At 37.1% G+C, this 23,514-nt stretch overlaps 1 protein-coding gene across 9 annotated transcripts in view; it reads right to left on the reverse strand.

Moving 5' to 3' along the window:
* DST (dystonin) overlaps positions 1–23,514 on the reverse strand; it is a 213,352-nt gene that overhangs the window by 49,003 nt on the left and 140,835 nt on the right. For 7 of the 9 annotated variants that reach the window (XM_026845550.1, XM_026845546.1, XM_026845544.1 and 4 more), the window contains 12 exons: positions 18,834–18,995; positions 17,537–17,707; positions 16,110–16,276; positions 13,739–13,898; positions 13,165–13,491; positions 12,906–12,990; positions 11,558–11,799; positions 10,335–10,541; positions 6,508–6,627; positions 6,210–6,320; positions 4,286–4,504; positions 996–1,199 (listed from right to left, as the gene is read on the reverse strand). In XM_026845550.1, the coding sequence (XP_026701351.1) occupies positions 996–1,199; positions 4,286–4,504; positions 6,210–6,320; positions 6,508–6,627; positions 10,335–10,541; positions 11,558–11,799; positions 12,906–12,990; positions 13,165–13,491; positions 13,739–13,898; positions 16,110–16,276; positions 17,537–17,707; positions 18,834–18,995 (2,175 nt within the window). The remainder of the gene's footprint in view (positions 1–995; positions 1,200–4,285; positions 4,505–6,209; positions 6,321–6,507; positions 6,628–10,334; positions 10,542–11,557; positions 11,800–12,905; positions 12,991–13,164; positions 13,492–13,738; positions 13,899–16,109; positions 16,277–17,536; positions 17,708–18,833; positions 18,996–23,514) is intronic. The other 2 variants (XM_026845551.1, XM_026845549.1) reach the window with 1 other exon arrangement.

Here is a 23,514-nt window from a genome sequence, read left to right on the forward strand (position 1 = left end):
TGTCACTTTTTCCTTAGCTTCTTAAACTCATTATTGCAGGGGCTAGGAATATGACTAAGTACAACGACCTATGACAAAAATTATTTAGAATGTAGACTTGATGCAAGCTTAAAGGTATATTTCTTTATTTAGTATTGTAGACCTGAGCAGAATATAGCACTTAATTTCCAGCAAACAGAGAAAAAAGGGAATTGCCTATAAAAACAGCAATATAGAACAAAGTATTTTTTATTCAGGTATTTGTCTGGGTTCATACAGTTTTACTGAGTTCTTTTCTGAATTTGGGGTTGAGTGGAAGAGTTTCAGTTTGGGTTTCATGATAATTAATCCAAGATTTAGAAACCTCTAGAATGGGATACCTAACAAAACTCTACCAAGGTTCATTGCATAGGCTGATGAACCTAAGATATGCATCTTTTATGGACTTAGATCTGAATTTTACTCTTATGATGACATTTTGTGAGGTCTCTCTTTGGTCTCAATGCTATGAAGCATGTGTTACGTTAAGTTCTTTGGAGTATGCAATGAAGACCAACCGCTATTACCACTGCCAAACTACTCTCTCGTTTCACTGGTAGACTGTAACTAAAGCTGCCAAGTTCGAGATATAACTATACTCAAATTAACTGATCAACAGTGACATCCATATACAAACAAACCATCAGCTAGTAAGAGATAAGTGAGAGAAAAATGAATAAAATGAAAATATAATCCCACATTTTAAACCAAATGGTCCATTTTTTAACTTCGAAATTAAGAAGCAATAATATTTTTCAACTGCAGCTGTCATAATACTGACCAATATATAAAACTATAACCCCTCAAGAAATAGAAAAATCAATACCATAAGCAGTGATATGAACATTCACAGGTCAATAGGTTGAAAAATCCAGATAAAACAGCAGATAAGTCTTGATTTATACATGTAAGATGACAATGTCTGTGCATCTTTCCATATGAATGAATCCAATTATACTTTAAACTTAAATTGATACCTGGGTACACTGAGAAATGGCTTCATCCAGTGCCAGTGCTCGCTTTTTAACATCTTCCTTAATTTTACTGTAAAGGGTGTCAGCTGCTACATATTTCTCTTGGATAGAAAAACCTTCTCCTGGGCTCAGCTCCAGCAACTGAGGCCCAGTTTTGTTCATCTTATCTATATGAGGCTTGTGCTCAGCGATCAGCTCACGCAGTTGCTATAACAAACGAAACAACTTATCAGTTTCTTATGCTTGCACCACAACATTACAGCTGTCCACACTTTTAACATATCCAGCTGGCAAGAAATTCCAAACAAATACCATTTGTCGGAATATAAAGCACAAATAATATCAAATAAAGTTAGTGACTGCTCTGCCACTGATGGCTCCCATTCTAACACAGAGCTATCCAGGCATGAAACATCACAATCAGACACGTGCTGGAAAGGTCCATGCAATACTCTTGTAGGACATATGATTATGGGCAAAAAATAAGATACTAACTATGCATATACTCCCCATCATATTTAGTCCCTATAATGACAGAAATGGCAACAATATTCCAGACATGTGTGTAACACCACATATGCAATTTTCATGTTAATGTTATATATTAATATATAATATATATATTAATATAATTATCTCTCATATATTAATATGTAATTATTAAAATAATAGCTGCAAAGCCTTCCATTGAAGAACATCACAGAAAGAGTACCTGGCACTTCAAGAATATTAATTCAAATTATCCTTGATTTAAGAAGAGGAAACTAGCACAAAGAAGGGTCAAAGAAATCAGTGAAAAGGACAAAAGGACAAGGAAGACTGATCAGTAGAGACCTATCAACCTAGTTTAACAGTCTCCCCTCTGGCCACAAGACCCCTCTTGTCTATACAGCAGTGCTATTACTTAACTGACACAAAGTTTAACAAGTAATTAATAAGTAAGTTAAATTTGATCTCAGCTGTCTATTCTCTCTCATCATCCATCCCTGAAGTCAAAACTGCAGAAGACTCTGCAGAGGCTTGTGGAAATGAAAGGTCACAAGGTGACTTCCAACTTGCTTAAGGATTTTGGTTTTGTTTACTTATGCACATAGATCTGACAAAAGGGAAAGAGTTTTTGTGGGAGTAGCCTGATCCTGCCCTCCAGTTTTATTTATTTTCTCAGCTCATTCCTCCATTTTCAGAAAAATTGCACTGTCTTGTGAAGCACTGTCCCTCTCCATGCTGTGAGCTCCATGCGTTTCTATGCTATAGCCCCTGTGCAGGAACATTGAAGGCGCATGCTCTGTTCCTCCCAGCTCAGAGTTTGTTTAAATTAATGAAGACTCAGAAAAGGGCTCATATCAGTCTCAGTGTAAATAAATCCTCTTCTCTTCAACTAAGGTCCTTCCCTTAAAAAGAAATCCTGATACTGGCTTGCTTACTTGCTCCTCCCCAGAAAAGGAGAGGTTGAAAAGATTGAAAAGACAGTGACTATGATTCTCTATAGTCCCCTGATGACAAAACAGCAATGAAAATACAAAACCCCCTGACTCCAGCTACTTACTGAAAATGAAGCCCTACTTGCGTATCTTTCAACAAGAAAAACAATGTTGATTAGCAGAGAAGAGGAAAAGGTGATACTAAGAACAGTTTAAAAGTTTTTAGAAAATATTTTTTGGTGTTTTATTTTTGTACATGAATAGATGATTTGACACAAGGCCACAAAAGCGTACATTTCTGGTTCCAAACCTAATGCCAGTGCTCTGCCCCCAGCTCAGTTCAAACTGAACTGGCTGCATGTTACTCACAGAAATCAACTCTATGAATTCCATGACTTGGAACAAAGATAGTAAATACATCAGAACAGAAAAGTAAGTGAATAAAGAAAACTGTTTTTTTTTTTTTTTTTTTTTTTTAATAGAACAATAAATGGTATTTTCCATGATCTACTATTGGGTAAACAATTCCAATAAACAAGTATTTCAGATCAGATTACATGTTAAAATTGCCTGACATTAATCTTCTACTTAACAAACAAATCTCAGCTAATGGCATAGCCCAAGGAAAATGCAAAAATAGAAGCTCATCTGAAGGGCCTCTCATACAAGCAGAATGATTAAAGTAGGTGGGGAACAACCCTGTAAGTAAAGCAAGCATCATATGGTTCACAGTGACTAATCAAGATAGTTTGTAAAGCTCATGTTACATAGCTAGACTTTATAGAGCATGTATGTTCATTGTGGACATAATAGAAAGATGAATGAGTGAACCCAGTGTTTACCAGCACATAAGAGTGGCACATCTTCATTAACTGGTCTCAGAGCAAACAAGACTTTGAAGCCAGGGTTCATCCTGTCTAACTTGAGCCACTTAACTGAGGCAGCTAAATAAAAACTAGTTATGCAATGCTCAGTAGTGAGAGACAGGTATCACCGGTAGCTATATGGGCTTTGAATGTGCCAAAACATGCAGGTTTTTAACCTGGGTGGCATACGTCTGATTCCATGTGATACTAGTAGCCAGGCATGAAACATACTAATTTTTATCCCAGTTGATGATTCCTCCATGTAAGAAAGCCCATATGGTGGCCAGTCTATAATACTGTTGTCTCTGTTTTGCGAAGCTATGATAAAGAATTATTTCTTTTAGGTATTATATAACAAACATACTTGACATGAGAAATGATTATGGGATTGGCTGGAACCCAACCCATCAATTCTTGGCCCTCTAATTATCCATCTTCCTGGTTCAGCTAAGTTTAGTTCCAATGATACCAATAAAACAAAACCCAGATTTTTTTATATGTACATTAAGATCAACATATGTGCACATTTGTACACAGACTGTACACAACAGTGGTATTTCACTTTCAGCATGCTGACAGCAGGTACTCCAGTTCTTTGGATAGTAATGTTTTATCCTCCTTTGTTTTACTGCTACAACATGCCATGTCTATTCTTTCTGTTTATGGGTTTGGTTTGTTTTGATACTGACAGTTACTGTGAACTTTTAAATATACTTCTTGTCTGCTCAGTTTTCTCACTACAATGGCAATTTTTTCCCCTTTTAGCCCTCTTTTATGCTTATAGACTGTTTGCTCCCTTCCCCAGAAAATCTTGTTTGCATGCTCAGTTTGGGAAACAGTAGAGGCAGGACTGAAAATGTATTCATTTTGTATTATTATTTTAAATACTTCTCATTTTCAACAGAAGTATAACTGAGTTTTCATCATTTAGCAGTGTACACCACAGTTCTAAACAGAACACTGCTTGGCTTTTGACACTGTTTTTCAAAACTGGCAAAATGCTTACCCTGTGCTCTTCTTGTTGTTGCTTTAAAGTTTCATATTCAAGGGCTGGTGCAGGAAGTTGAGAGATGATCATTTCTGTTTCAGTCAACCATGGCCAAAGCTCTTCATAAGTCTCCCAGAACTGGTTAACCAGGGACTGAGCCCGTTCCAGCTGTAGGTTTCTCTCAGAGTTCATTTGACAGACTGCATCATATTTCTGTAAGAGGCTTTCCATTTTTTTCTGTAAAATAGTATTAACAAAATATAGCAATGTATGTTTTTCCACATGTCTATTACCTTCATTTCTAAACAATCTTTGATAATTACAGCACCAAACCAGAGTAAAACAAATTTGATTTTGATACTGTTTTGAAAGTATCAGTGTTTAAGGTGGACAGAATCACTACTGTGGGAAAATGGGAACTTGGCAGAGTATTTTCAAAGTAATTAAAATATATTTAATGATATTGCTATTTACTAATACCGCTATCTTCATAGGCTTCCAGTCAAGCTGCAAATTATTTGACTGCAGATCTTAGTCCCACTTCCTTACTGAAGACACTTATCTTCAGTGACACTTGGCAGAAACTAAGTTTTCCACAGCATTTTTGAATCAAAGCATCATGAACAATACATAAGAATCTGTGGGTTTTTTTCTTTAAATCTGGCAAGAGAATAGGGTACACCATTGTGCTTACAAACTTGCAACACAAACCACAAAACCTAATTTACAGGTTAGTACACATTAATTAATGAGGATGTGTTACCATTAATAATATGATAGAACTACAAGGTTTAAGCATTACAAATCTACTATATTTGGGCATGTGATAACAAAAGAAAGTATCAAGCAGCTATACATTTTTCCTGTGGAAGACTGCCTATGCTATCATTTTTATGAAATATTATATGTGACAATGTACATAAATGCTAGCCTTGGAAAAAACAGACCTAGAAGCAAGCCACTGAATGTGAAGTAAAGAATCTTTTTTGGCAGAACAAGCTATCCTTCCATTTGTTATGTCTTGCATGTAAATTAAGTATAGAGATGCTATCCAAAGGACAAAACATAGCCTAACACACAGATACACAGTATTTTTGACAAATACAATCATAGAGACTCACATAAAACTGCTCTTCCTTTTATGACTACAGCTTCACAGACAGGACATCTCATGTGTTTTAAATTCACTTAAGAGCAAATCAAATTTATTCAGAGATGCTGCAGCACAGCACAATTAGTGAAGTATTGTTGTTCAAGGAGGGTGGTCAGTGGAGGGACTAAATTTACACAACATATCCAGCCTCACCGAAATTCAGCAAAAAAACCCCAACACCACAACTAACCCATTATTAAACGCCAAAAAAAAAATAAAAATCTGTATATATGTACTGCCCCAACATCAGGCTCTGTGTGTGTGTAATAAACAAAGGCATAAGAATGTTTTTAATGGGATGTGTTAAGTCAACAAGACGGAATAATCTTGGCAAGTAAGATTTACACTGAAACCAGCAGAAATGAAAATATTCACACTGAGGTGCGCAGCCATTGAATTCAGCAGAAATACACATGTCCAGAGCATCACTGACCCAAGAGAACTGGAGAAGATAAACAGCCAGATTCCACACACACCACCCCAGATGACTCACAACCTATTCACTCAATTGTCCAGAGGCTAAAATACCATCTGCCATGTATGAAGATAATAAATGGGGCTCCAAGTTAGTGACATGCAATGAAGAAAGTATACCATGTTTGCTCTTTGAACATCCTGAATGGCGAGTGATACACAACAGCATTTCTTCTAGTATTACAATCTTCAGATTAGAAGTGGCTGTAATTAATGCTTTAGCATTAGGATTTCAAGAAAGCCACTATAGGAATCCTTTCTACTTATATATTGTCTCAGTACCTACCACTGTAACTGCAATTTAAGGAACTTTACCTTCATGGTTGTCTTCTCTTCTTCAGTGCATGTATTCATCATAATCTTATCCCCAGATTTAACAAGTTCATCTATAGTATCTTTGTGCCTCAGAATCTCCATGGTAAAAGCCTTGAAACACAATAAAAATGGGTCAGGGGTGGGGGGAAAAAAAAACCAAACACAGAGTACATGGTGCAAAAACTGGTTTTGAAGTGCATTATGATGGATTGAAAATTAAATCATGCCAGTACATTTTCTAGATGGAGAGTGTGCTGGCCAATAATTAACATGACAGTTGGAAATGAATTTCTTTTACCTTTTGAACTTGTAGCTGAGCTGTGGTCTGGTCTTGCTCAAGCCTAATATCACCCAGAGACATCAGTTTCTTTTCTGTTTCTGCAATCCAGGCAAATTCAGCATCAGCTGCTTGATCAAACTAAATGAGGGAGACATGAATTAGTTCAGCAGTTCTATAGACATGAAATTAGAATGACTATTTCAAAAACTTTAAAGATTATTAAAAAGCATACTTTTGAATTGTTAGAAGGATAGCAGCTCACTTTCCATATGACGTTTTTATTTAAATGGACTACAAAGCCCAAAATGGTTCTGAGGGATTGTAATACAAGCAGCTTAATTCATAAGTGTGACAAAGCAACAGAAGCAAATACATTTCTACAAAGCCTACAGCTCTCTAAACACACATAAGAAAACAAAAAGAGTTACAATTTCAGAATTTTAACTAGACTGTTTATTTTAATTTTATTCTACTTTCAAGTGTCTTTTCCATCTCTACGCTTGTTACTGCCAGTGTTGCAATCATCCTAAGAAACAGTTGTTTGACATTATCCTTTTAATCTTGAGCTGCTTTATTATTAAATGATAAAGACAAAACAATCACAATTCAACGAAGTCAGTGGAAAAACCTCACTGAATTCAGAGAAGACAGGTTTTCATCCAAACTAGACCTTAAATTAAATGTGAAAATTCTTTGAGGCATTTGAGTGCAGCCAGTCCTTTTCCTAAAAGATTAACTTTTGACTACCATTAGTCAACACAAACATTTCAGAAATTACCTCAAAGTGCTAGAATAATGAGAAGATTTAAAGGATCTGTTTCTTATTAATTTTCAAAGAAGAGCATGAGATCCTGAAAAGAAGTACATGGGGATCTAATTCTTTTGAAAAGTAAGACCAAATTTTAAAAAAAAATCATACTGTCTCTTCAGCTCAAGTTTATAAGTATGTATCTTAGCATGCACACATTTTAGTACTCAACAGGGGTAGCTTTGAGTATAAGCCATAGAAAAATATTACATGGGATGATCAGATGCACAAAACAGACATTGTAGAAACTACTAAGAACTCATTTATTTACTTATTTTTAACTCTGACTCCCACTGCAATGAGCTGGACATTAATACAGCTCCAAGTTATTGTGAAAGTGTACGAGGTCATTTTATGTCAGAACCTGGTGCTTGTGTTATTCTTATATATATGTGTTGTTGATCAGCTACTGATGGTCTGTGCCTTTGTGGCTGTAGACCATAACAGCCCTTCTGCAACATAGCTGGAGTTTACTTTAGCCACTACATCAGTTTTGTCTTAGTGGTTAATCATGAGTCACACAAAAACAAAAGAAGCAGTTCTGAGATTTCATTCTTTATGAGTCAATCTTTTTCAGCCTTTATAATCTATTTGTTACATGAAAGAGTACAAACATTCTTCTTCACTAAGTCATTTCTCATTTAAAGTAACAGAAAGTAAATTTTGTCCTAAATATTGTTACTTCCTAATAGAAAGGTATGTTCTGAAACAATCAGTATGTAAACATTAGCACAAAACACGCGCACTAGTGGTAGTTAAATTCTGGCTTTAGAATCTTCAGTTCACAACCAAGATCTTCAGAATCCCATCTATTTATGATCCAAAGGAAGGAAATGAAGAAGGCAATTTCAAATGTGTTATATGTAAAATTAACTGCAGTGTAACATCCTGATACCAAATATACCTGGGTAGGTAAGTAATATTGAGTAAGTATTTAATGGAAATAAAATAAAGGCATAGCATGAAACTTCTAGGGTACATAGCGTCGAGGAAGGGCAAGACTGATCAACTCCATTTGCTAAGGGAATAGGATTTCCAATTTGTGATGTTCAATTATAACATTAAGGAATAAAAAGCACAAAATTGTTATTCTCTGCATCCAAAATCTGAAGTGTTTTCTTCCCATTATGCATGACAGTTATTGATGAGCCCTGAACTTCACTTGAGTCAGTATAAAAATCATCTATTTCATCCTCACCCAGTTTAACGAAGCATAGTTAATTGTGGTAATTTTCTTCTAACCAGGAATGATTGACTTCTGCATATGATGACACTGTGACTTGCTCCGTGAATGCTTTCTAAAGCACTCCCTATGGCTGCTTTAGAGGGAAGAACAAGTAAGCCAAAAAGAATGTGACCTGTTTCTATGTAGCACTCCTTCACTACAGTAAGACACTGACCAAGGCCTTCAGTATTGAGAAATGAAGATTAAAACGTGTAGCCAAATTCACCTCTAGGATAATTCTATCCATCTGGGAGCATTTTGTCCAGGTAGTTAAAAAAACAGGACACTGCATTATTCTATCAAGCTTTCAGCTTGCACTCATTGCATGAAACAACATGCTTATCCATTCCTATAGCTGACTGTATTTCTCACCTTGGCACAGTAATGTCTAGCATGAACCCCACACTACTCCCATTAAACACTCGTGCTCTTAGTGGCTTTGTCCTCCACAAAAACTTTTTAATAGTACTTGCACAAGCTGCCACAGGGTGAGGTAAGAGAGCACTAGCTTCTCAAAAAATTTTTTTTTTTTATTTTGCATGGTCTTTCTCCAAGCTAAGTGGAAAGTAGCTTATCCTTCAATGGAAACATGCTAAGGCACTTGATATTTATCTCAGGATATAGTGTATAGGAGTATACTGTGGTGATGTGAGTTGGGCTGAAGTGGAGGTTCGGTGTATGGAGGACTAGGGTGCAATGTGCCCTCAAGACATTACCCAGTGAAGCAGCAGCTCTGGACTTTTCATGCCTGGACCTGAATTTGCTGAATTTGTGCTAGGGGATGCAACATACTCATGAAATTCAGGAAAGCTGAATGAGAGCCAACATATACTCTCCTGTCTGACCTTATCACTCATTGAAGAAAAAAAAAAAAAAAAAAAAAAAAAGTCCTTCATTTTTGAGGATTTGGTTAATGAGACAAGATAATATTCATATCAAATCCCTTAAAAAGAAACATGAAGTTATTTTTAACCTCAGTTACATGGAAATCTGAGTTATTACCAGTCTACTCTTAGTCAGCTTTCAGCAAACATTGGAAATACCACACACGCTTCCTACTTGCCCTGCTCCTGTTTATAGGAATTATTAGCAGAAACAGAAATCTCCACCAATATTTTTATGCCTGTAACTGTAGGCAGATACAGGAAAATTGTGTTTCCATGATGCATTTATAAGCAAGCTTAAATATGGGGCTATTAAGTGACAAAATTAGAGTGACAGTTCTCAAAGTGTACCTATATAAATACACCTCTGTGCATGTACAGAAACCTCTACATATTAAATAACTCAATTTTTGAGCCCCAAGAAGAAAAGCATTGTGGATATGAATAAAAGCAATTGTATTTAAATCCTCCACTATAGCTGATGATCCAGCTTTTAACTGTGGAAAAGTACAGAGGAGCTAGACAATCAGCTGATGTTAGAAGGTGTAGCAACCCTGGTGATTTCAGTGTTGCATCCAGTAAAATCAGCTGGGAACCTGGACCATATTTTACTTAACACAAGATGATCTACAAAAGACATGGGCCATTCAGTTCTTACTTAAGCAAACTCCTACTTAAGGAGCCATAGGATAGTTAGAGTAATTTTAGCTACAAACACAATGTTTATGTCAACAAAAAGGCAGAAATCTAGAACAGTGTAAAGATTAGCAGAGTTCTGGCATTCATTTCTTAACAGTGGAGTCCCATTTAATTGAAACAGGCCTTTTGCTGCCCAAGCACACCAAACTTTTGGCATTATTAAAGGACATCTTTTGTTCAGGTACACATGGCCAGAGACTCTTAGTATCCAAAGAACAGTTTTCAGTACCTGCTGAGATCTCAGAATGGCAGCATCAATCTCATCCACTTTCCGAGAGATCGTGTCACTCACTAATCTGTAACGTTCGTTGTCCTCTGTTATCATCTTGTCAAGCCCCTCTCTGGCCCTCCACGGCACCAGCTCCAGGAAGGCACTGCCAACTTCATTCAGAGTGTCCAGTAAGCCTTTGTTGTTCTTTGCTTCTTTTTTCAGCTCCTGAAAAAGGCCATTTAAAGTAAATATGTCAGCATATGAACTGAACACACACAGCTTGCATGTGGTTTTTTTTTATTCCTTCAACTGCTCCATCAGTTGAGAACTGTGTTTTCCACACAAACAAAACGGATAAATTACCACACATTTTCAGCTCAGTTGTATTAACTTTTTAATACTGTAAGCTGTTTGACAGGAAAGTGGGTGATTCTTGAAGAGAATTTTTTACAGAATATGCATTAAATGTATTTCTCTAGTCACTACGACAGTCTGAAATGCTTTGTAATTTTGTGAGACTTGTTAGTACCTAGTGAAGCAACCAAAGAAAATAAAACTAATGGATATTCTTTACAACCAGTAATGCCATAAGGAACCAAACCATCAGCAAGTGAAATCTAGCATGCAATAAAGCAAAATAAGATGCAAGTGATTTCTTAAATGAGCAATGACCGGATTAAATTCCAATCAAATCATCACACAATGCTTCAGGAATGAGTTTTTACCTGTAGAGAAACCCCCACCACTGTTTCATTTCTTTTTAGATATATATATAAATATGTGAAAAGATTATTATTATTTTTTTATTTTCTCCCTCTCAACATTGTCCACGCCATCCAGTTTATACTATACTTTTGAAATAAATGTTGTTAAACAAGATTAGTAGTATATATTTTAAATGCTGACTTTTTATCCTTTACAGGATTTTATCCATGTCACAACTACAGAACCAAAATAACTTTGTTTGACAACTTAAGAGTTTTCCCAGGATTAGGTAGCTGCTTGAATAAAAAGGAAATGCTGTGCTTCTCTTGTGCTAAAAATAAACCTCAGCCCAATTTCATAAGTGATTATAACAGATGACTCTGGAAATTGAGTTTGATTCTTAACTACTGTTACATTTAGTCAAACGATCTGATGCCAAAATTATTTATTCACAAAACAACCTCATGCCAAACATAGGTTAACACAACTTAGCAGAATTATACAGCAATAAATACTTCACAGGTTCTAAAACCTACTTTTTGTCTTTCTTGTACTTGGCTTAATTCTTCACATTTTGGTATTTGAGTTTCATATGACAGTAACTCCACTTCCACTTCATCAAGCCATTTGCAGAGTTCCTCATGAGTTGAGTGCAGTTGACCTGCAAGCTGCAGAGCCTGCTCTAAGGTCTTGGATACATCAGAACTCAATTTTGTAATGTCTTTGTATCTTGCTTTAATGCCTTCCAGTTTATCTTGAATTATTACAACTTCATCACCTAAAATATCAGAAGGATGTTATTAACCTGTGATAAAAATATTTAAAAGCATAAAAACCCCCAAATCTCAAACTCCATCTATTACAAAAATCTCCATATTTATAAAATAACCCAAACAAGATGACAAGGTCAATCCTCAACTGATGCAAATTATACTACCATCACTAAAGTGTACAGAGCTACAAAGTTTACCTCAGCTTGAGATCTTTCCTTCCATCTTTTTTCTACTGTACTAAACTATTAGAAAGTAAGGACTTGGATCCAATATTTAACACAAATGTTTTTAAAAAAAACCCACCCTTAATATCACAATAATTCTTATAAATGCCAAAAATAAAAGATTATAAAAGATTATTGAAAATGTGAAGGAGAAATAAAAAACCCAACAAAATATTAGATTTTCAATTACAGCAATATTTGACATCACTGTACACCCTCATTACTATTCATTTTAAATTACTCAAAAGGCTGAAATAAAAACAACATACTGAAATTTATTAGCATATATTCAGATTTCATTATGGACTATGCATAACGTAGACATCTGGAAGAGAAAAGGACACCCCCCAACCATATGTGTGTCTTAAAGAGCTCAAGATCTTTAGAAGTACTGGAAAATCCAGACAGAATTGATCTACAGAACAGACATGTACACAACTGGAATGCAACTTTTCCCACAGTATTAGCTCCAATGGACAAAGCTTTCCTCTTGCAGTAAAAGGTTGTCTAGTATCACATTCATTTGTGGATGTCTGCAGGGAATTGACTGCAACCACTGCCAAGCAGCCCTCCATAATGAGTAATGTCCATAACTTGCTATTATGAATGGAATGCAGGTTCACTAAAATAATTTCCCACTAAAAATAATAAAGGATTCAAGGGCCAAATTCTCTACAGGCAAAAAAGAACTTTTGCTCACTTACATTAATAGTAAAAGTGGCCCAAAATCATAACCTACCTTGACCTCAAACCTTTATTAAACAACTACAACTGCTTTAACCAGAAAATATGGACAAATGTTTACAAGTTCCACTTCCATTTTCTCATAAGCACTTACATGTACAAGAAAAAAAGCCTGTTGAACCATAGTTTTATTAAGCTCTCACCTGTTGTTTGCTTGAGAAGCTCTAAGCCATTTTGTATAGCCAAATCAACATTTTGTTTTCTAAGAAGAATTTCTTCCTGAAGATCCTAAGAGAAAAGTCCATTTGTGTTAGCACAGACATAACAAATTATGTTATTTTTATTTGGAATAAGCATACTGTCATTTTAAACAAAATATATTAATAAAAAATAAATGAAGTATGGAAATATAAATCAAATTTTTAAATGAATTAAATAATAAATGAACAGAAATCAAAATACCAGTAGTTCAGAGTGCTGTTTCTCAAGCAATTCTGTGTTGCAGTCTTGGACTGACAATTTGCTCAGTTTATCATGGATTTCATTCAGCCAGTTCATCAATTCAACTTCGTCCTCCCCAAAAATCTGAGCATTGCTGTAAGCTTGCTGGAGCAGTTCAGACCTGCTGTTGCTCTTCTCTTGAATCTCAATGTATCGGGCCTGGGAAGAATCTAGCTTTTCCTGCACCATATCTTTATCTTCCCTGGAGCTCATAGTCTTTAGAGACTGACCAGTGCTAATGGCCTGATGTAAACACTTATTGTGAGCTAGGACATCATCTTCTAGGGCCTATATTTTTTTAAATAGGAATAATGGAAAAGAAAATCAGAAAAACATAAAAGAAATGTAAGTGGAACTCAATAAAAACTGAATGAAAAAGGACACATTGCCAACGTAAATATATAAAACTCAAATTACAGAAAAAAAATCAGTATGGTAAAACATAGGTACACCGCAACAGATTTGCCAGTTGTGTTGTACTTTACAGAAGTGTCTAAAAATAATGACACAAGCAAGCGTGTGGTTCATATCTTACTTTATGCTGAGAAATTTGCTGCTGCAATTTGGAGGCCTGTGTTCCAATGGGTTCTGCATTTGCAAGCCTCTTCTCTGTGGTGGTCAGCCACTCCACCAGTGGCTCCAAAGCTTCATGGAACTGCTGCGCTACCACTGAGATGCCTTCCAACTGACGATTCCTACCAATATGCCAAAAGAAAGGTTATTTTTTTGTGATGAAGTAAGTGTGAAATTGTTAAAAAAAAAGCAGCCCTTGGATCCTTTTGGGGGAAAAAAAAAAAAAAAAAAAAAGAAATAATTCTGTCTTATTGTAGGAAGCAGATGAAACAGAAATACACCCATGATACTCAATGAAAACCAGAGCAAATTAAAAATCAAATAAAATTTAAAAAAAACCCACCTCTGAAGCAGGTTGAAACTCGTTTAGCTAATATGCAAGTTTTGCAAATAAATATCACTTTATTCATACTTTTTGCTCAAAATAATCTATCACTCAATTCAGCAAAACATTGTTTTATACCCAATTAAGACAGTTCTCAAGTCTCTAGCTGTCTATAAGCATAAAGTTACATTCTCTTGACTATTATACATGTTTTAAAGTTAGGCAAGGCTTTACTGAACCAGAACATATTGTCATGCTTCCTCAGCCTTGTATAGTATCTTTAAACATTTGTTCAGTGATGTGAACAGAACTATTTGGCTCAACTTTTGCATCCCTTGTCTAGATAAAAGCTCTGAGTGAAGTTAGTAAGACAATGTTAATAAAGCACACAGACTTGACCTCCAAAACAAAAAAGCAGTACCTAAAACATTTCCGATTTAGATAACTACATTTCAGAGAAGACTCTTGATTACAGGAAGAGTCTTCTCTACAATCACTGCTGAACAAATTTCATTCAAGCAGACTTTTAAGAGAGATTGGGTCTATGTGAAAAACATCACAATATTGTCTTTTAAAGGGGGATCTCATTCTAGATAAAAGCTATGTTTATATGTGCTTCCCAAGGCTTATAAACAAGGTAGACTTGACACACTTAGTCACAGAACACACAGTGAAGTACTCTACATAGTTTACAAAATCATTCCCAAATGTCTTTTTCATTTCCAGAGATCCAGAAATCGGCCAAATAAAAATTGGGGACAAGCTAATTGCAAAAAGTTGCAATTTGATTTTTAATTAAATACCACCAGACTACAAGAATAATATTAAATTAAACATGACATTAACATTTACCCCAGCCAGTGAGTCAGGTTCCTTCAATAAATTAAAAAAAAAAAAAAAAAAAAAGAAAAGAAAGAAGGAAATAATGGTCTATTAGTGGTTGACTCCACTAATTAAATATTATTATTAGTATGAGGTAACAAAAGAGGCTCAGAGTACAAGAACTAAAGAGAGGCTACCAGAAGGAGTAGGAGACAGAGGTGAGTTCAATGTTACTCTAAGTGCCCAAATCTCAACACATCCATTTGTTCTGCGCTGTTAAGCTTCACTGGTCATTTAAATTCCTTTTCTTCAACTTTCCAAGTCCTATCTTGTTATCAATTATACACCTTTTTCAAGCCACCTCTTATGCATACTCTTCTCTCTACTTTGAACAAGGTTGACCTTTTTCAAATCTCCACCCAGAAAACATGTTCAGCAACCCTTTCAACAAAGATTTCTTCAAAGACACTTTACAGTTTAAAACTTTCCAGGTATTTTATATGTTGACAACAACTCATAAATCTAAGTGTGTGTGTATGTTTTTTGTTTTTTGTTTTTTAATTGGAACTTAAATTGGACACAGTGTCCTTAAGAGATAATGTTTCCCGTGTTGCTAGAATATATCTACATACTTTGATGGTTCTTTTTCTACTTGAGCACTAAGGGAGTTCAGCTCAGCTTCTTGCATATCAGCAGCTGACAGTATGAGGCTCTCTTAAATTGCAGAAACTAACTATATGGATGTCATCGAACAGAAAAAAGGGAAGAAGAGTTGAGTGTCCCCTCTTTGTAGCAGCATGTAAGGATTTTGAAGTTCCAAGGGAACATCATTATTAAGTGTAATATTTGCACTTGATTCTATGCAAAACAGGTTCCTGCATCAAGAAACTTGCTTTCTAACAAACTAACAGAGATAAAATATACAGAAGATATGTATGCAGTTAATCCTAGCATTGTAGCATCTTAGGCAAAACATTTTTAAAAGCTTTTGGTCTGTCCAAGTCACTTCTCTCTGCTTTTCCTTCAGAGGACCTATTATATTAACATCAAGACACAATAACATAATGTAAGAGTAAGAATGATAGTACTTATGAGATTTCATACTACAGAGTTCCACATGCTGCTTCTAATAATATATCACATGCTACGCCTACATTTTTCAAACCTATGAAAGAATTTCAAATACCTTGTTTCAGCTTTACTGAGCAATGCATCCCATCGACTATCCAGGAAACTCAACTGTTTCAAAATTTTCACTCTATCAGCAGGTTCTGCTGACTCTGCAATTTTCTCCCCTTCACGCTTTATTACCTCAACAGTAGGCTTGCGGTCATCCAGCAACCTCTGGAGAAGCTACAGAGAAAGCAATCGGTACCAGATTATTAAGAAACACTGTAATAACACAAACACAGAAACAGAAGGAGCTAGACTTCATGAAAACCTGTTAAAGCAAAAAAAAAAGAAAAAGCAATGCCTATATTGTGATGAAAGTGTGAGTAATGCTAATCAAAAAGAGACAGACACACCACACACCAACTGGCTCCCCCCTTCCTCACAACACATGCTCATTTAGTTTCTCAATTGTGTTGCTACAAACAGCTGAATTTCACCAAGCCCAAACAACCTCCTTGGTTTCTATGGGGTAAAGATGTGTGACAGCCCAAAGAATGAACATATAGAGGAAGAAGTGCTATTTCATACCACAGAAGGAAAAAACTATTTAAAGTATCTGATGTATTTTATAGAAACATTTTTGAGAAAGCTGCATGCCATTCTAGATTCAGAAACACAAAGATATATCTGATATATACAGACATAAGAAAATAGATATAAAAACTACTGTATAATTGATTCATTACTTGAGATACAATTGAAATCACTGATCTAGTCTAGCAAATTAACTTCTCCATAAAGAATAAAACACCCCTCTGTCTAAAATCCTCCCTTCCTCCATTCTCTAGTTGCCTTCATTAACATTAATATTTTGTCTCTGCAGATGTCCCAACATGAGAACCATAATTTTATATTAAATCTGTGTGTCAGTGGGCCACACAGTCCAATTGCATGGACTGTACATTTCATAAGCTAATTTATTGCTCTTTTTTCCATATCTATTATGAAAATTTTAAAAGTTGACAACACTGATAATGCTTCTACATTATTAGCACAGGCCATTTACCAACACTCCAACTAATTACCAGCAACAATCAGGATCAAAAGCCAAGTATTTAAGTCCACACTGCAATATTACCTTGGAATTATTACAATGAAAATGTACTAGTTTTTATTTCCTACTTTCCAAATAGCCAAACACTGGATTTTATGCTTTCTCTTTTACCAATAGACCTTTAACAATCCTTTCCAGATAGTGTTAATAATTCTCAACAGAGCTCAGACTGCACAGCGTCACTCTTTGTCTTATGTCCCAGACAATGAGCACTTCTCCCAACCCTGGACAGATTCCCGAGTATTGAACAGATGGTAGCTTTAAACACCTCAGCAAACTTCAGGTAATATAATACTCTTGAACAGATTTTATGCTTTGACAAAGACTGGGAATTTATTCTCACTGATCCAGTAGAAGGAGAGAAATTCTGAACACATTTCACTTACTTTCTGTTCCTGTATTTGGGCCTTCACAACTTTGAACTCAGCAGATGGTGGTTTCTGATTAGCCACAAGGTCTTCTGTATCAATGAGCCAGCTAAGCAGAGATTCAAGTGCATCCTGAAATCTTCCACAGTGAAGAAGGGCTTCCTGCAATTGTGCAGCACGCTGGGCAACCTGAAAAAAATGTAGAGGATTGGACTGTACTCACCTTTTCTTTTTATTTCTGTGAAATAAGTAGCCAAACTCTGTAGAACATCTGGCAATATCACTAACAAATACTCTCATTTTTATAGCTGTTCATAACAGCACTGTGACATAATTTAGCATTAATCTCTTGGTGCTGCAGACATCCAATGAAAAGAGGAGGTTGACTCCCAGTAAATCACACTGCTCTAGTCATTCCTTGCATGCGATACTCCTGTTTTATACAGCTAGGGTATTAAGAAGCATACTGACAGGATGTTTGTGTTTCAGATGGTCTTTATTTTCCTTGTAGAAAGGCCATGTCAGGAACCCAAAGTAGCAACTCTTAATAAGGGGCAATAATCCCTTCAAAGGGAAGATGAAATAGGAAAGAAGGAGGCAAATAGGTGAACCACAGGTGTCTGTGGTTCTGCTGCATCACTCCTTCCGAAAGACAAAGGAAAATAAGCGCTGTTTCTACTTCCCACCCTTTTCATTTCCCAACAGCAGCTAAAGCTGAAGAAGGACTCTTCAAAAGCAGAAAAACATCTACAGCCAGTTTTCCAAAGCAGTGGTACCTTCTGATGTCTCAAGCAATACAATCTGTAAGGTACTATAAAGGAAACGTGGCATTAATCACACAAAACTAGACTGTATCACTGCTCTGTGCACTGCCAGGTAAAATAGTGTACATGAACAAATACAACAGAGCAAAAAAAAGTGTGAACAAAGACTGATGAAGAACTACTTGAAAGTGGCTGGCTACAAATGACATGGCTATCTTTCTCACAAATATGTCATGACTCCAACCTCTTTGATTGGGTTATCAAACTTCCCCGCTTAAGCAGGTAGGAACATGAAGTCCTAGAGGAGCCTTTCCTGAATAATAATCCAGAGTAGACCTACAGAAAGTTTGACAAAACCTTACAAATGATCGTAATACCTCTGGCTACCAGCGATATAAATCTTTTCCTCAGAATTACCAAAGTGATTGTGTGAAGTAATATAATTCATATTCTTAGTGAGTATTTAATTTCCTGCATTTTGAAAGACATCAGCAAGCAAATAATCAAAAAGCAGAACACAACAAAAGCAGAATAGTATACAAAATAATTACCTTCTTATTAAGAGTCTTCCATCGGGTGTTGACATCTTCAAGGTCATGATCAAGGTTTTCTGTGTTAGTACTCTTAGCAGCACTTTGAATAAGGCCTTGACCCAACCAATTTACCTCCTGTTGTTTTACTTGCAAGGGTTCAATTTCTTCTTTCTGGAATACCTGCAGTTGAAATCCAAGACACATGAAACACTGTATCTACTGAAATAAAACATATCTGGTGCTTACATCACAGTATGCAACAAAAAGATGCTGAAAATTTTGTGTCTAGAAGAAAGGAAACCATTCCTCATAAGCACCTTCCTAAAAAATTTAATAAATCTATACAGAATAGACTCAATCTAAACAGAGTAAATCCAATACACCATAGACAGAAAATTATGTAAGCTTCTGTGAATAGTTTCAGACAGGAAGAAAAGGAAGAGAAAGAGGGAAAATCTGGGGGCGTGAAAAAACTTTTAGAAAAGTTCAAGACCAAAGAAACTCATCTGTTTAATTATCTATCTACAAAATCTACCAAAAACAGTCAGAGAAGATTTGTCAAGTTGCTCTCAAGTAAATAAACAAACACAACCCAAGAGTGTCAATTGGGCATTTTTTTTCCAAATTAGGACAAAAGCAAAAGTTTTAACTTAAAGAAGCAGTGAAACAAGAGATAAAAATTTTAAGGTAGTTTTTTTGAGAATACAATGGTAACAAGTGAGGAGGAGGCATTACAGATGCTGCTGACACAGTATCCCAGTGGACACACAGGAAAATGGGTTTTCATTCAGAGGGATATTCTTGCAAATTTCCAGGGCTTTGACCATACCCAAACAGCAGTTTAAGCAGTTTGCTGTTTGCTTTATTTCATTCTTTCGGGTATTTAAGCTTTTTCAGAGCCTTATTACCATTAGCAACAGCAATGTAAATCTCCATCTGTATTCAGCGGCATTAGGCTGCATTGACACCAGTGTCAATGAGATCAGAAAATGGCCTGAAGCCCCTGAATTAATTACACAGGCCAGTGAAAAATAACCAATGAATAAACAATGCTAAAGAATGCTCAACTTTTGACCCTAAATCCTTCTATTTCTATAGCAGCATTCAGTAACAGTTTTGGTGTACACTTGGTGCATTCAAAGCAACCTTTTTCAGCATCCTCAAAAGCAGGGATCACTTTGAACATACCAGCGACTCTCCTCTTTTGCACCAAACACAGTGTGGCAAGTTACTGCTTTTAAAGCAGCAGACCTCAGGTGGCTGAGCACGCTTCCCCCAGCTTGACAAGTCAATCTAGAAGCTAGAGCAACTACACCAAACACGAGGGGCGAAATAAATTAAGCAGCTCTACAGACGAAAAAACCTGTAAACTTTAAGACTGTGAGTGCATGAAAACAGACTGCAATCAGCTGGCTGCTCCCAGAAAAGAGAAAATGCTTGTGTTTTTCTTGACTGCAGGGTAAGGAGGAGGCAGAATAATATTTCCATACAGAATCAATAACAAATTCTTCTTTTATGTGCCATAAAGCCTCATCTTTTGAGAGCAACATCCTACCACAGAGAGGACTGATCTCCATAATCTGCCCTTTAAAAATGCACGCATTCTTTGCAGAGAGAAGCTTAAAATAAATTACAATTATTGCTGAGGCCAAAGTTTACCAGAACAACTTAGCAACAAAGCTTGAAGTATCTCAGATTTCAACCAGAGTGGGAAGAAAAAAATTACAGACCCGACAAACACCCTTTCCTTTATTACAAAGCTTCACTTCTTACTCTCTTACCTCATCCACCACTCACAAAGCACTGCAAGATCCTGTGCTTGTAAAATACCACCGTAACATCAGATCTGCTTTCTGGCACGCAAACGCAAAAGGCGGCTTTCAGAAGAGGCAGTGAGCCTTTAATCTGCCTGCTTTGGAAACCACAACCATCTGATACTGTTGCTCATACCTGGATGAGTAAGGCTGCTCGGGCTGAGCACATGGGCTGTAGTTGCCCTTGAACACCACCATGCTCTGTACCAACACAGAGCATCAACACGAGTGCACAGAGGATGAGGCACTCCACATCGGGAGAAACAGGCACCAGCTGGGCAATAAATAACCCTGCCCCACACAGCTGGAAGTAATCATTCCTCTCAGAATCTGCCCAATTCATTTTGTATACTGACCATCTCGCCTATTTTGGACATCCCATCTGTGCTATGCAAATGATACTGGTTACTGCATCTGCTAAATTAAAAAAATTACATTTCTGCAACAAAACAAAACTTAAACAAGTATCTTTAAGACTGAATTATAACTATTTCACAAACCTATGGATTTAGTTATTTTAAATTACCTTGTTAGACAACAGGCCATTGCAGACCGTATCCAAAGTTTCTTGGATGCCAGTAGTCCAGATACTGCCTTTACTTTTCCCTGGGAAAGCTTCTGGACAGTTTACAGTACTATCTAATTCAAGCTGAACAGAAAATGCCATTTCATTTGTGCCTGTATGTGCTATACTAGATTCCTCCGTATCAGATAAAATCTCATATTTTGCTAAATCCAAATCACTAGTATTTAAAGCAACATTCGCATAATAAACATCTACATGGGGGCATTCACCATCCACATAATCCTCCTCTACTGTTGTGACTCGTGTTTTAATTTTTTCAGGAACTGCACATGCATTTTCCGCTTCATTTTTGTTGAAGGAAATATTTCTTCCATTGCCTTGAAGAGGTTCTTCATGGGACAGAGTTTTCTCTTTGAAACCCTGCAGGTAAGAGTATTTCCCTCCCATCTCTTCCTGATCATGCTCACATGTCTGTGTGTTGCTTCGTTTTACTTTTCCAGAGGGTAAAATGTCACACAAAGCCAGTCGGCAGCTTTCTTTGACAGGGACACTACTTCTTGCAAGCAGTGGGGTTTGCTGCTCTCTGCAAATTGCTGGGAAATATGGTCTGAACTGATCTACTGCACAGATATCTTCTGCAGAAGATAAACTTTGTATTTGAGTTTGCTCCCCTGCTAACAGTGTATCTTGTTTTTCTTCCCTTTCTGTTGGAGGGCTGCATAAACCAGAATCATCCTCTTCTGAGGTAAGAGAATTTGTACCCCATTTGCATTTGCCTGATCTACCTGTATCTGACATATCAGCAGTTTCGTTAAAGGAGCATTCGCTTTTATTCGTGTGATCTGAAAAGCTGGGTGGAACAAACATTCTCCATGATCGCCTATGCTCCTTCTTTTCTGTGTGAGACTTTGCTTTGGGTAATCCAGATGTACGAATTATATCACTGTTCAGTTTGAGAGCATCGAAGATCATTTTTTCATCTAACTTGTTAGCTTCACGGCTTCGGAGCTCAAAAACACTGGAAGAAGTAAGGGCACCATTGGAGCACAAAGTGCTGATGTCCAGTGTTCTGTGACTGTAGGGTAAGGTCCGGTCTGTGAAATGCCTCGAGGAGAGGCTGCCCTTGGAGCCCGAATCAATCTGTTCATTCAGCCGCACAGTGTCATAGATGGACCTCTGGGGAACGTAGCAGTCCTCAATATTTAGATCTTCATCTTCTTCCCCTTTGCCAACACATGGAGGATTCTGACGTAGACAGTCTGGCCTGCTAAGTGGCTTCCCCATCCTGAAAGTATTTGCACAAGTACACCACTACACCTTCGTTGTTATGGATACAGGAGAAACATTTAAAAAACACTATCACTCTGAAGAATTATAGTAAATTTGCCCTTAGCATAAGATGCATAGATACGAAATATACATCATAACTTATGAGGTGCCTGAGGTCATTCATAATCAGTGCATCAGTTTAAATGCAACTTTACCTGAAAAAAATATAAAGTGCTTCAATAAGAAAGTAACAGATATCTTCCAATGTCACAGAAAAATAAAGTATAGCAAAACCCAGCAGTGGCTCAAATATTTCAAACACTCCATGGAAGGCTTCATTTATTTTTCCAGGTCAGAAGCTGTATCTGAAATCTCCCGAATAAGCCTTCCACAAATGAACAAGAGTTACAGAGGGCAGCACATTCTCTTCTGTAGGTGACGGCTTAGTTGTAATCCATTTAACTGGTTTGCAGAGTCCCATCTCCTTTATAAATAAAACATGGTGCTGCAGCTTAAAAAGACAGAATCCACAGTGGCTGTGTACCAAGACACGGATCAAGGCACGGAGAAAATCTTGGGGTGGGGGGGTGTAATAAGTTAAATCCAGAATAATAAACCAGCCCTTTACTTTTTTGGCAGTAGCTATAAATAACCTTGATCCGAAAGGCAGCTTATCCTCCTCTTGTACCAGGCTTGCCCGTGGTGCCTCCACAAGTCCCGCAGGAAAACATCACTTTCTAGCGGCCAAGCGTCCTTCGATCAGGCAAGTCGGAAAACAAACGTTTTAGACCGATTCTTCCAACACCATCCTGAAGAGCTGTTTAAGGCAACTGCAGAGCAGAGCAAGCGCGGCGTGTCCCCTAAGGCACGGCAGCTTTCTGTTCGGCAGGTCCCGGCTACCAGCCGCAGCGAGCGGGCTGCCCTCGCTCCTTCCTCCTCATTTCTGAAGCGCAGCTGCGGAGGAGACGAGGGAGGGGAGCCCCTCCGGCAGCGCCGGCCCGCTCGCTCCGCTCTCCCGCGGGCCGGCGGCGCCCTCCCCGCGCCGAGATGTGAGGAACGCCCCGTTTCGCTCTTCAGGCAACATCTGCTA

The sequence above is a fragment of the Athene cunicularia genome (genome assembly GCF_003259725.1).
Source record: "Athene cunicularia isolate RWA chromosome 3 unlocalized genomic scaffold, athCun1 chr3_part1, whole genome shotgun sequence".
Classification (NCBI taxonomy): domain Eukaryota; kingdom Metazoa; phylum Chordata; class Aves; order Strigiformes; family Strigidae; genus Athene; species Athene cunicularia.